This window comes from Nilaparvata lugens, chromosome 4 (genome assembly GCF_014356525.2).
Source record: "Nilaparvata lugens isolate BPH chromosome 4, ASM1435652v1, whole genome shotgun sequence".
NCBI classification, from domain to species: Eukaryota; Metazoa; Arthropoda; class Insecta; order Hemiptera; family Delphacidae; genus Nilaparvata; species Nilaparvata lugens.
Window position 1 is genome coordinate 67,379,471 of NC_052507.1, and position 14,248 is coordinate 67,393,718.

General features: G+C 35.2%; 1 protein-coding gene across 1 annotated transcript in view; it reads left to right on the forward strand.

Annotated features, from left to right (window-relative positions):
• Window positions 1-3,343: 3,343 nt before the first annotated feature.
• LOC111057774 (glutamyl aminopeptidase) overlaps window positions 3,344-14,248 on the forward strand; it is a 58,806-nt gene continuing 47,901 nt past the window's right edge. Inside the window, 2 exon segments of the mRNA XM_039427072.1 lie at window positions 3,344-3,554; window positions 9,633-9,808. Coding sequence (XP_039283006.1) covers window positions 9,712-9,808 — 97 coding nt within the window. The 5' untranslated portion in view covers window positions 3,344-3,554; window positions 9,633-9,711.

Below are 14,248 nucleotides of genomic sequence, written 5' to 3' on the forward strand. Positions count from 1 at the left end.
TCTATGGATACTTGTAAAGGCACTCAGTCACACCTCAATCACTCCACAGTACTGCTATAAAGTTATTACTGAAAACAAACTCTCAGTTATTTATCAATTCACAAATACAATACCCCTTCCACCAAAAATAATTATTTTTGCAACTAGTGCGCAAAGTGACAGTTTGCTGCACCGAAAGAAACGTTTACGCACGAGCCGTAGGCGAGGGCGGAATGGTTTCTTGAGTGCAGCAGAAGAACTTTGCACACGTATTTCACATTAAATTTTTCCTACAGTAACCATTGAATATGAAAAGTGATTGAATATGGGTAAAATGATGGCTGAAATCCATCATCGTTTGTCTGTATAATTTTGTTATTAATAACAACTTTAATTTATTTTAAACTTGATAATACGATAGAAAATTAATAATCAATAATTTATTCAAATTGAAAATTGAATTAATCCAAATAATTTGAATAATTTTGAGTATATCTTAATTTCTAAAAAAGGAGTGATCCGTGGTCTAGTGGATAGAGTGCTTGCGTAGCAGCATAGAGATCCCGGGTTCAAACCCCACTGAGAGCCAAAAGTTTTTAAACAGATCACTCCCGTGTTATCGGATGGGCACGTTAAACTGTCGGTCCCGGCTGAAGTATGACAGTCGTAAGGCCCATTGACGGCTTAAATTATATATTCAGGCGGTGGAACATTCCCGAAAGGGAACTCCCCACCAACAAAAGCCATACGAATTTATTTTTTTCTAAAAAAAATTTCAACCAATCAATTTACGAATGAAAAAAAAATTATTTGAAATAATGAATAATTATTAATATTCAAAATGTATAATTTAATGAGTTCTCATTTTTATTTACTTGAAAATCAGGAAAATATAGATATAACAAACTCGCATTAAAAATACACGCCAACAATGTCAACAGCTGATTGGGATGGCTGCAAGATAACACGCAAAGTATTAAGATTACGCAAAGTAATACTTTGCGCACTAGAGCGAAAAAGTGATTCTTTGCGGCCTGCAATCAGTGCAGAAATGGTCACTCTCCAAGGTACCTGTAGGAAAATATATTTCCTTCCTCTATTTGAATGAATACCTGATTACATGCGTATCCAATTCCCTTCCATAAATAGATTAATTTCTCTCCCCTCGCTTATAGTTTTCAACTCATATTTTGATTCACCCAGATATTTGTTCTCAAATGATTAAATAGGAAGATAGAGTTGTTGATGAGAATGTGGAGGAAAAAGTCTCGTTGGAATCAAATTGACACTAAAATATCACATCAGGTCTACGATTATATTCGTACAGAGTTGGTGAAAATTATGGAAATAGCTTAATATTCCTTCTACAAGGATAATTAATTGATAGTAGGTTTCCATGGGGATCCTACCACTTGAAACTAAAAAAACTACATTTGAATTATCCTTGTAAAAGAGATATAACACTGTTTCATAATTTTCACCAACTCTATAGTGTTTCCAGCGTCGGCATGAGAGGGGAAACACAGGAGTTGAATTTTCTGCATTCGAAATTTCAAGTGTACATCGAGCTTGTAGGCGACAAGAAGTTAGACGGTCATAAAATGCCTACCCACTTTGCTTCTCTCACATCCTCAATGCTTCTTCAGAGCTTGGAAGTGTCTGCTGAAATTGCCTGGTCGTGTTCAGGGCAGCCTTTTATGACTTTTGGAAGTATCACGGTGAAATTTCCCATCCACCCAGCAATCGACCAACCGTAGAAGACTGCCAAAGTTCGACGGTATGAATTGCAAATTGGATCTGTGTTCTACATTGTCAGCGAATTCACTATGAGCTTTTTAGAATTTTCTGGGTATTTTCTGAACCTTTACTATAAGAATTCCCAAGAGGGAATCATAATTGGGCTTGATGAGAAGTTATGGATTTAATCCATTGAACGTTATGATACCTGTAATATTCTAAGAGTAACGTAGTGTCCATGGCAATCATCGTTGTAAACTATCTATCAAATTGTTATAATCACTTGAAATTCATCAAATATATGCGGTACTGTACTGGAATGTTCACTGCATGTTGACTAAATTTGTCAGTATCTCAATTTCCTTTCGGACCTTTGAGCTAACATTCAGATGTAACCTAAAAATTTGTGAAATTATTTTTTTCAAAAGAGTTTAACCTTTCTGTTTATTGCAAAGAATGTAATGCTAACCAATCATTAAAAACGATACTAAAAGACTATTTAAAGGAAGATTAAAGAAAGATAGGTCCATATGGAAGTCCTCTAGTTTTAATTACAAACAAACACTTCTATGAATATAAAGAAAATAAAAATCTCAAGATCATTTGAAAATGGCATAAATGTCCGAAGCATGTTGTGATAAAATATTTCAAAAAAAAAGGGTACTGAGATTTTTATTTTCTTTATATTCATATTACAAGTAGCCCTATACAGAAAAGAGATAAACACTTCTATATATAAGATGATTTAATTTTATAATATTGAATAATAGGCAAAGAATCCTATTCCAGTAGCTGGTATCTTTCATGCTCAGAGCTCTAGACGTGCGAACAGAACGAGTGGGTCGCGGTTTAAATGTAGGTTTCCATCGATGCCACAGAACAGCTGTTGTTTATGAAAACATTTGAAATCATCCTGCTCATTAGATTGGATGTCTAGATGAAGAAAGTCGATCGCGATCGTAACCTACACTGAAAGCTACACATCGACCTGAACGTTCAGTTCGTACTCTTAGCTGAAGTTGATTTAAATTTATAAAAACGCTGTTCAGAGAGGAATCATGAAGATACAGAGTCAAAAATTGCTTTTCATGAATTTATTAACTCAGTGTCGTGAATGCACTAGCATTTATTGGAAATTTTCTAAATATCCGAGAGTCGAAACATCCTTGCCAGGTTTTCTTTTGTCTTGCGACTCATATGATGTGCTACAAAGAATTTTACAAATCTATTTAACCAAGACTCGAGTATATTTTTGTGTTTTCAGTGTTCTTTGAAAGTTTTGCTCGAACATTTCTGGGCTCCTAGTTCATTGCACTCTTATAATGGATGTATTTGATAAATGAATCCTAGCAATATCCCGGTATAATAATATTGTGAGACAGTACCAAAGAAAAATGAGTGAGAGTTTTGTCTGCAAGGTCTATAATTATGATGAGTCTCATTTCATAGGACGATGGCAGCATTATTAGGTTCATTTATTATTGAGAAGATCTCATCTCGCTACTGTATGGAAATGATCTACAGGTGAACCCGAAGGGTGGCCAACAGTCTGGCATCATTTTTTCATGTCTGTCAAGTTGGCTAGCCTGACTAGCAGCGCGGGGACGCTGAAGTCTTTCATTTCACGTGCAGTGGTTGCAGAGCCGAGTTGTTCTGAGTTCAAGTCGATCGATTGTGCAACTCCAGTCGTGTGTTCGTCGCGGCTCCGGGTTCGATTCCTGGGGACCTCACTGGTTTTCCGTCAGAGTCGTACTCGGAAATTACTAGTTGAGTGTGTTTGCTTTGTTAACTTGCTCTTTGCACTCCACAGGTTGACTTTAACACGTGGATGCTAATAGGTGATTAACCGATTCCAATCTATGCATGTGCTGTTTGACAGTAAACTAACCTCAATCAAAGACCAATAATGTAATGGTCTCTTTCCTCTATGCCTCAATATTGAAAACAAATTTCTGATCTACTATTGGGTCTGAATTTTCCACTGACAGTGGCTTGGTTCCTGACTCCTCAAGATTCTAATTTTCTGCGTCATCACATCACCCTTCTAAATTTCACAAGATTTATAGTTCTGACCTATTTGGAATGCTGTTTGGATTCTTAAACAATACAAATTATAAATTGCCAACATAGGCCAACTATTAGATGGACTGTAGAGATCAATATGAAATTGTGAAAAACAAGCTACGGTAAATCATTATTCAAGTCTCCCCCAATACGAATTAACTCATCATTGAATTTCCAATTTAAACCAATTCACTCATCATTATTCTAATATTGAAGTTGATAGACTCATCATTGGATTTTCAATATTGAGATTCGATGTACTGATCCTAATTGCCTGTTCTAGAAGAACTATCCTAGAAGAATAGAGAGCTTTCAATAAATACCTTATTCCATTCAACTATAATTTTATTCTCAATGACAATGTTGGAGGATGAGTATTGATTTGGATGAAGTCGAAGTGAAGGAATGTCAAGTCAAGACTGACGACGTCAATGAGTGCAGAGCTGATAATATTCCAGACGATTTTATGTTTGAAAATCATATAAGCTCAGTCAAATCTTGCATGCAACCTGCCACAAATGAGATCCATTGCGTTATAATTCTTCTTATTTTTCTGTCAAAGTCGTTTTTTCATCATTAAAATGTAATTACTGTAGCTCATGTCACTAGAGTTGAGGACTTGCCATTGCTTCAATGTTGTAATTCAATTATAATTCTCCAACGAACTAATTAGGTGAATTGATAAGGACAACAATAGGTGAATTCATAAAGATAGGGACAAAGCTAGTGATGCACAGAAATAATGGAGAGTATGTGATATTTCACTGAATTTGTGAGTGTAGAATACATAATTTGGTGTTTTTAACTTTTCTAAATTCGAAGTTTCTAGCTCAAATTTGTGTATTTTTTAACGAAAATTGGATTTCAACTTTCAACAGTAAAACATAACCTATTCTTTTGGACATGTTATTCATTATCAAAATTTGGGAATAGAATAGTTTTGGGCCAAGTCCGTTGTTCTATACCAATCTTATTCATAAATGATCTGAAATTTTATCCACAAATAAATGAATAGATAATATGTAAACATAAGGAAAACGTACCGGTAATAAATTAACAATAATATCCCCGTAGCCTTTCACAACTTCAAATAAGTAAGTTAATGTCTCAGTACTTGATTATAATACTCTTCGAATAATAATAACTCAATATTAACATATTAAGTTAATATGTTATATTACTCTATTGCTCTATTTGAGAGTAATACTTTTAACATGATATACTCAATGAAAGTGAATCGATAGAGGCTCAATTATTCCAACTTTTCACTGAATGTCAGTTTTGTAAAGTTCATTCTTCTAAAACAAACTCCTCTCTGTTCCACTTTCAATTTCTCATAAATAAATTGCAGAGATTCCATTACATGAATTGAGTTGTAGAAAAGTGGATTCGTGTCGTGACTAGAATCTATTACCTGGGATTTGCTTCTAAAAGCTCTGTATATAATCTTGAAACTACTCAATAATATCGATTCATTCAATATATTATTACTCAATTCACGTGATCCAACTTCATTTATGATTATAAATTATCAATCAATAAGTGAGTCCATTAAATGTTGGACCTTGTTGATACAGTTGTTGGAAACTAAACATTACAAATAATACACAACTTGAATAATTGAAAACGAAAAGGCTTTATTCAAATCTCTCAACTGTTATCATTCTGGAACTCACCATCAATATTATTGCTCAATTCACCTGATCTCACTTTTATTTTAATAAATTTTATTAGAAAGAGAGTCTTTCAAATGCTGGACCTTGTTGATACAGTTGGGATCAAATCATTACGAAGCCTCGACTTGAATAATTGAGAACAAAAACGGGTCTATTCAAAGCTTTAGACTGTTATAATTCTTGAACTAACCATCTTGAAATATATGAACCAAGATAACTGATAGACCCATCAATGGTGGAATTGAAACTACAATTGGTGGAAATTGGGATTGGAGACCCACCAATGGTGAAATTGGAACTATTTAGCAAGGTGAAACACTCTTTTTTTAAAATTTGAAATGCAATCTTTCTCTAGTTAATTTCACACACTTCATTCAAAAATGACAACACGTCACCTGTCTGGAAACCCCTGCAAATCAAACAGAGATCTCAGTCAGTGCCTGCCAAAGAAATATAGGTCACCAGTCGCCAGTGTAACTATAGGCGGGGAAATCGTGACTGGTGGCAATAAATTGGAATTTCCATCACTAGATACCGCCTTGTTCAAGGCTCGAAATTCCAACTTCCATAACAGAATTATTGCCCTTCCACCATTAATAAGTCAGTTGAAGCAATAGCTTGTAAAAGCCAACCGGTAGTAGTCGATCATTCATTTAATGCACTACCCGTTCTCCATTTAGGAATTAAAAAAACATTACAAGACTATTCATTCATAGACTAGCTCCAGAGAAGTTCTTCTTCCTTTATAGAAGATGCCTGAGGTTACGCTTCAAACTCTATTGAATGGAAAAGACTGAGAAATTGTCAAAAACTGATAAATCTCACTGATAAATCAGTGGTTTTTGGCAATTTCTCAGTCTTTTTCATTCAATATGAATAATTACCACAATATCAACTTCTCAACTACACAAAAAGCTTCAAACTCTGATTACTCCCAAACACTTGAACTGGTGTGGTTTCATTTTCATGCATTAGTCATTAAATTTTTCAGTTTTTTGTGTTAAGGTACTTGATAGATTCTCCAATTTTCCAACCGCATGGGTAATGATCGCAATGGACCTTTAAATCCTAAGGAATCATTCAGCAATGAGCTCAAATAGCATGCCAGGACAAAATCATACATCATAAAAATATAATATTGATGAGTATAATTGAATATTTCTTCTATTTAGTAATTCAGTCACTATTTTATAAGGAAACACAGCCTAGCCTAATTTTTGGACTCTGTCATTACCTAAATTAGGAAGAATAAATTTTAATATCACAAGGATTGCAATAGTGTTTTATCTACCAATGTTTTCACATCAGTGTCGTTTGTTACATAGATGAATAAAAATTTTAGTAACGACATTCTGAGTAGGTATTTGAATAAGAATCGATAACCGATCATTAGATTCAAGTTACAATCGACTACATAACACATAGGTTACCGGTACATAAATGTTGCTTCAAAAATTGGAATAAACACGATCAACTACTAAAAATTATAAAAGTAGAAATGTTATTATGTTTGTCATATTTTTAAAACCTGTAGGCGATAATAGTTTACAATACAGAGGATGTCATTTTTATTATAATCTTGGAACTAGTTTGCAGTTTGCACAGAGCTGCACTGGTCTACAGCATTATTAAATTTATTGACAAAACTATTCGTGGCACCAAGGCGATAATCCTTCACTCTTCAAATTTTCCATTCTATCATTCCTCGTTTGACGAGTTGCGCTACCATTCTTTATCGATTCCGAACGATTGTTTTTTGTCTCTCTCTGAAAGAAATTTTCCTATCACTGTTCTAATGCTAGTTTTATAACAGTAAATCACTAGTACCGTTAATATATTTTATATCGGACACGACCAGTTCCGGCGATGATTCCATTATCAAGAGTCTTTTCAAAATTAATTGTTTGGTTTTCTGTAATGTATCACACATTCAATTAAAATACTTAATCGAAAAATAATGATGTGGGTTGAGAGTATCATCAAAAATACGTCATTGGATACTTACTAGAGACTTATCGAAAAACATTTATGGGAATCAAGGACGATCTCATTCTCTTCAAATTGATCTATTATCATCGAAAAACATGAAATTGATACAATATACATTCTTATTCACATCATTCATATTGTTGGAGAAGCATCAAGCTTCATTATCGCATACACTTTAAAAATATTATTTTGAAGAATCAATATGAGGAATCATGCGTCCATCTAACTTTTCTATAAGAAACAGGGCTCTATTGGTACAGAATGTTTTATAATTTATAATCAATAAGACAGCGTGATCTATTGGCCAATGATAGCCAATGACTATTATTGCTGAGCGCCCTGAAAGAATACTCAACCGAAATCTGTAGAAAATTCAGCGAACATGATTTTTTCATGTCTCATCTTATGCCATAAGCATTGACATGAGAAAGGATAGACATCTTTTCACAACTACTAGAACTGCAAATGAGCTATGATAACAGTTGTCACCTGGTCATATGGGATATCTCATATTGATCAGGATTTTAGAGTTTTTAAATTAAAAGTTCAATGAACAGTATTTTGTCTTTAAACAATCTTTTGTCATCGACAGAAAAATTGTTTATTTTAATTGTTGTCAATATTAACGTTAGCTTCTCTCTGTTTTTAATAACAAACGTGCGTTTGTGCGACAGATATAAATATGTACTTGAGATGGCTTTCATGTTTGGCATTGACTGAGTTCAAGGATTCATTAAATTATATAGTAGATTATTGTCTAGTTCACGTTTTGTTTTATCCTATAACCACCAAAACATATTACATATAGTAGATCTTTTCCCTCCTTACACAGTTTATACAAGTAGTCATATCTTTAGTTGTTACAAGAGCCCAAGATAATATGAAATCTGAAAGCTCCAGTCCACTCTTATCTCTCATCAGCATCAGTTTTAACACCCACACACAAGCCTGTAACTCTTGCGGACATCATCCTCAGCAAATAAATTGATTTTAGATTAGTACAAGTGCAGCTCCTATCACCTGTAACCTTTGTACTTTTCCATCCAGTTCATTTGACCTGTTCCAATGAGTTCAGCGAACACTCAATTAGAATTAAAGAGTCATCAGCTGCCGTGTTTGAGAGTAATATTATTGCAGCCTCTAGTGTTGCTCGACTCATCCCTGCTTGCATGTGCCACGTTCGAACGATGTTGGGGATGGGGGAATTTGGGGGTTAGGGCCACAAGGGTCGCACCCTTCAGCGCATCCTAAATGGGATTGGGGTTGGGATTTCGGGGGTAGGAGTTTGGCCACGTGGGGTGCCCGTGTCTACTATAGGCAGTGCACGACAAGACAACGTTTTCTTCGTTTGTTTTAGTTTCAGGAAAGTGCAGTCTCATTGTTGTAAACTGTAGAAAAAATAACATCAGACACTCTCTAACACTCTCTCATTAATCACTCAATAGCTCTCTATAATATTTATGACTGGAATTTGATTTGATTGAAATCAGATCTTTCAAAAAATCAAGTGGAAAAACAGACTATTGCTCAGAACCTCTTCCTTTCCTTAATGTTGTCTAAAATCGTCAAAATATTATATACGTTATGTCTATATCAATTTCTACACCTAATAATTGAGATTGAAATCACAAATCCAAATAAAACTAACAATCAAACAAATTATTCTTTTCGTTCCATTTTTGATGTGTGTTCACTATTATTCCTCTATTATTATTTTATAAAGTTGATTTTTTGTTCGACAGAAACCTTTTTTAGTCTTGAGAGACTTATACTTTGTACACAGAAACTTAGTCTCGAGAGTTTGGTGATTTGTGTTCCTCTTCTGTTGGTATACTAGACTACTTGACCTTTGACAAACCTTTTAAATTCAATCATTATAAATCATAGTATAATAAGCTGCATGTCCACTTGTTACTTTTCTTTCCTCGTTCTACCTACTACAATAGTATTAGCAACTTTTGTATGTATAATATAATAATTATGTATTATGTTTTGTCAATGAACTGCTCTGGTTGCAGTTCATTGGCAATCAGAGAAATTATTATTAAGGCTGAGGAAAATATTTTTCTCTTGCTTCCTTCTCATTATAGAACATTTCAATTTTAAACTACATGTTATGATTGTCTATTCCACACAGTTTTTCCCAAACCAAACAGTCTCAGTTTATAAAAATGTTTCCTCTCTTAGATTCAAGACGGTGGAGGATGTTTGACGTATTTCCAACTCGTCTCAAATAGTTGCAGCCACAAAAAACCTCTGATCAAGAATGCCAAGATCTGTGGATCACGGAGAATCAATCCGTTTGGATAATTTGGACAAGTACGGACACAGCGGTTCTCCAAACGGTGTTATGACAGCTCAAGGTAAGTTAAATGGCATTTCCTTCCATTGATCTCTCACTCTATACGATAATTCTTCTTTGCTTATTTTACAATACTCAAGTTCACTGTTTGAAAGTTTCTCTGCTTGCTATCTACAAGCACTCTATATTTATGCATATTTTTGATAATTTATGAAAGTGTGCACTGTTTGAAACCTGTTATCAACTCAAAAATGTCCAATTTTCCAGCACTGACTTGACAATTGGATACACTTTTTTCATGTGAAAAGCACTTTACAAATTTAATACAATTTCAAGAACAAAAACATACGTCTATAGACCCCATAGAAGAGTATGCAACTATTACAGCTTTATTAAGTTTTAATGTTCATAGACTTCAATGTTGTCCACAAAAATATATACTCACGTAATCAAACACTTATTTTGACGAGCTGTGTTCAAGATACATTCATTCCAAGCCCTCTCCTCTCACTCTCTCTCTCTTTCTCTCTCTCAAATCTCAATCTCACAGAACCTTTTTTTCCCTCATCATGGTTTTCGTGCAAACTGACAAATTTCAATTCGAATTCATTCGGTTCAATTCCAATGTGAAATTATCAAGAATTTGTGATGTTATAAAATAAAGTTTTCAAACAACAACTATTATCCTTTATAGATAATACATGGACAAAGAAATGAATATAGATTGCAGGAATAATATTAAGGAAATAATATAATAATATTGCAGGAATCGGAGGACAATCTGCAAAGAGCAATATGTCAACTCCATCTCCTGAGCTCAGAATATAATATGAAGATGTTCTTGCACAAAACAAAAGTGATGGCGTTTCCGGGGAAGTTCCAATACGTTCTAAAATATTTCTAAACAACAGAATACTGGAACAGGTATCACATTTCAAATATTTGGGATGTGATATTACATAGGAGGAAGACCACGACTTGAATGCAAAAATTAGCAGATTCCAATACATATGCGGAACTATTAACAGAACTCTCAAAAAATAAAGCCCGAAAGGAGACGAAACTCAAATTTTATAAAGTAATGGCCGTCCCAACACTTTTGTATGGCTCTGAAACCTGGGTAACAAAGAGAAGGGAGTTGAGCAGGTTACAGGCGGCCGAAATGAGATTTTTAAGGTCAGTGAAGGGATGCACCAGAGAGGACAGGCTTTATAATATCGATATCCGTAGATAGCTCAATGTGATCTCTATACCTCAACGAGTTGACGAGAATCGACAACAGTGGAGAAAACACGTTGAGAGAATGGGAAACGGAAGAATCCCGAAAGCTGTCATTGTTTACAAGCCAGAAGGGAGAAGTATTGGCAGACCAAGAAAAAGGTGGGAGAATGTTTGAAGGCGGAACAGGTATTAATGCCTACCCCTGTAAGAGGACGACGACGACGACGACGAGAAATATAGAAAAGGTTTCTAACACTAAGCATAACCATCTTGAACGAGTTACGAATCCTTTTGCGTCCCATTTCAGAAGCAGTGTAACCCAATTCTCATAATTTGATCTGTGATTGAATTCCCCAATTTTGTATAACTTGTGCTTTCACGATCCTTATCATCTTAAAGTCACAGATAAATTTAAATATTTGGGTTATACTCTTATGCAAAACGGGGGTACAGATGAAGAAATAAAGAAAAGGCTGGGGCAAACAAGAAGTTGTATAAGACAACTGCATCCCATCTCCATCTAGAGTAGGAATATCCACAGAAAAACCAAGCAGATGATATTCCATACAATAGTCAGAAGCATAATGACATGAATGGTGCAGAAGTATGGGTGACGAACAAGCGAAGGAAATGGCTGTGGAAATGGAGTATTGGAGAAGATGTTGCGGGGTCACCAGGTTGGATAGAGTACGGAATGAAGAGATTAGGAACAGAATGAAAGTTCAATCGGATATAATGAAGCTCGTTGAAGACAAGAGACTGGTATGGTATGGTCACGCGAGAAGGGCTAGTGCAAGTAAGTGGATCGGAATTGTGACGGATTGGAGCCCATTGGGTAGAAGGAAGCGAGAGGGCCAAGGCGATCTTGGCGAAACTAGGTGGACGACGCCATGGAGGCTAGAAATCTCACAGATGGTGAGTGGAATCACCGACAAACATGGAAAATCCGACTGAAAGAAGGAAGACGGCGTGAAATCCTAAAATATATATATATATACATCATCATTCTCACAGAATTTTCAAGGGTGTTTACGGAATAAAGTTGATTTTCGCCTTCCCAAAAATGACAGCTCTCACTCCATTGCAACACGTTTCCTTCGACCTTTCCTCTCTCAACAGGTCTGAGAGGCCCTTTCCACCAAGCCAATTATAATTAGTTCCAGCTCCTTGGTTAACTAGAAGTCTGCTTCAAGTGGCACATTCAGGCATGTTTAGCTTGAAACAATTTGCACAGCAAACTTGGATCACGAAGTGAGTTTCGTTTGTCAGAGACTTTATTTATTAAACTTGGAGAATAAGTGAGTTAAAGGAATAAGATATCTACGTTATTTTTTTGGATAGAACGGTTCGCGTTCAAGAAAATTTTAAAGATTTTTTTCCGATTTAACATGATTTTGCAAGCACTGTTGAATATCTTTGAAAATCTACTGGTTTCAGTGTAGAATAGAGAGATCAACTAGTATGGAGCAAGCAGCCAAATCACATTGTAAAATCGAACCTGCACTGCGACGATAATATACCATAATCAAGCGACCCCTTTCTCTATCCTTGTCTGTCGTGGATCGTTGCTCTCGTGCTATCCTTCTCTTTCCTATTACAACTCGTTATCACGTTACAAAGAGCAAATAATTATCAAGTCTTAGATAAAAATTAAAACCTCTTATATGAAATTCTGTTGATTTGGTCAGTTTTCAGCTGAATAGAAACAGTGCATGTACGTATAAGAAGGTGAATTTAACTTCAAGCTGAGTCAGGATTTAGAGAAAGATTAGAAACATAGAGAAGATTATTTTGTAGCAGATAAGAGTGTACGATCTGAATCATTAATGTGCTTGAAATTGTGATTTATTAACATATTTTAAATTATTGAAAAACCTTGTCGAGACCCTCTCTGTGCTACATAAACAACAGGTCACTCAGTATATCTCACTAATGTCAATACGTGATGTCACGGAGAAACATTTTTCAAAAACAATAGTCGGAGAATCATGGGAGAACCAACGATAACCTGATATATTTTCTGCATTCTGTAAGTAATGTTGATTCAGCTTGTAAATGTGTAACTATACAAAGGGATTATCAATAAAATTGTATTCTCTCTTGTATTTTAAGTTCAAAAATCAAAATCCTCCTCATTCAGTGGATAAGCTTCACTCAATAATAAAGAAAATGTTTCAAGCAAAACTCTTCCACAATGTACAAGGAGCTGTACGAAGGGTCTCATATCATCAGTAAATGTTATAATATTGTATTTCCAAATTTAAATCATTTTTCAATCGTCATTTTCGTATTTCAAGTCCATTACTTCAAAACTGTGACGTTCAATTTCCTCCATTGTGAGTTCCAGTGGCTTTCTCAATTAATTCTCCAAGGTGGATCAGAATTCTATAATTAACTGGAAGGGAGTTAGTTCGCTTGAAAAGGCTGCACGATGAGAGAGCCGATTGGAGAGAGAGAGAGTGATGAGAGTAAAAGAGAATGAGCAGATGAGTGAATGAGGTTGGTGGCATCTGGGGAGAGATGGGGGTTGCTATGGTTACAATAGCGCGCCGTTCGATATGATACTCTCACTCTGTCACTCTCTCCACTGATACTATCCCTATCTCCCTACTGATACTGTACAGTACGGGCTGAGCCGCTATACGATGCTAGAATAGCCCATGCATTCACCACTATGCACAATCCAAGATACCAAGGTCTGTAGGCAGGAAGATTCATACTTTCTATAGACTTTCCCATACTACTTTTGCATTTTTCTGTTGCAAGAACAGTCTCTGCTAGACAAAAATCGTTGATAATTCTAGTGGGGATTGATTTATTTTCTCATTGTATAATTTTTCATAAAATAATCGAAACTTTGTATTATTTGTGGATTTATTACAAAAAGCTCGTGGATCATCAGAGGTAAAAACTAGATGCGTTCATTCTGTTGTACAAAACAAAGACTATCTAAGTGCTGTGCTAAGTTACACCACAGAAAAAGGAACATGTTTTCTACTCCGTCTTCACACCAACTGGTGTATCCTCAATTAGTAGACCATACTTATTCATACAAGGATCAATCTAAGAGACAGGATCCAGGATAGGATCCCGCTTCTTGCAACCCAGTATTATTGAAACAGTCAGAATGTTCATTGTTAGTCTACGACCCGGTTTCTAAGACAATTATCAAATTTAATGTCTACTCCAAAGGTCTATGAGATTTAATAAGAGTGTCCTAGAAACAAGGCCTAGTAGATTCTCATTTGATTATTCTGAAATATGATGATAATAATTATCG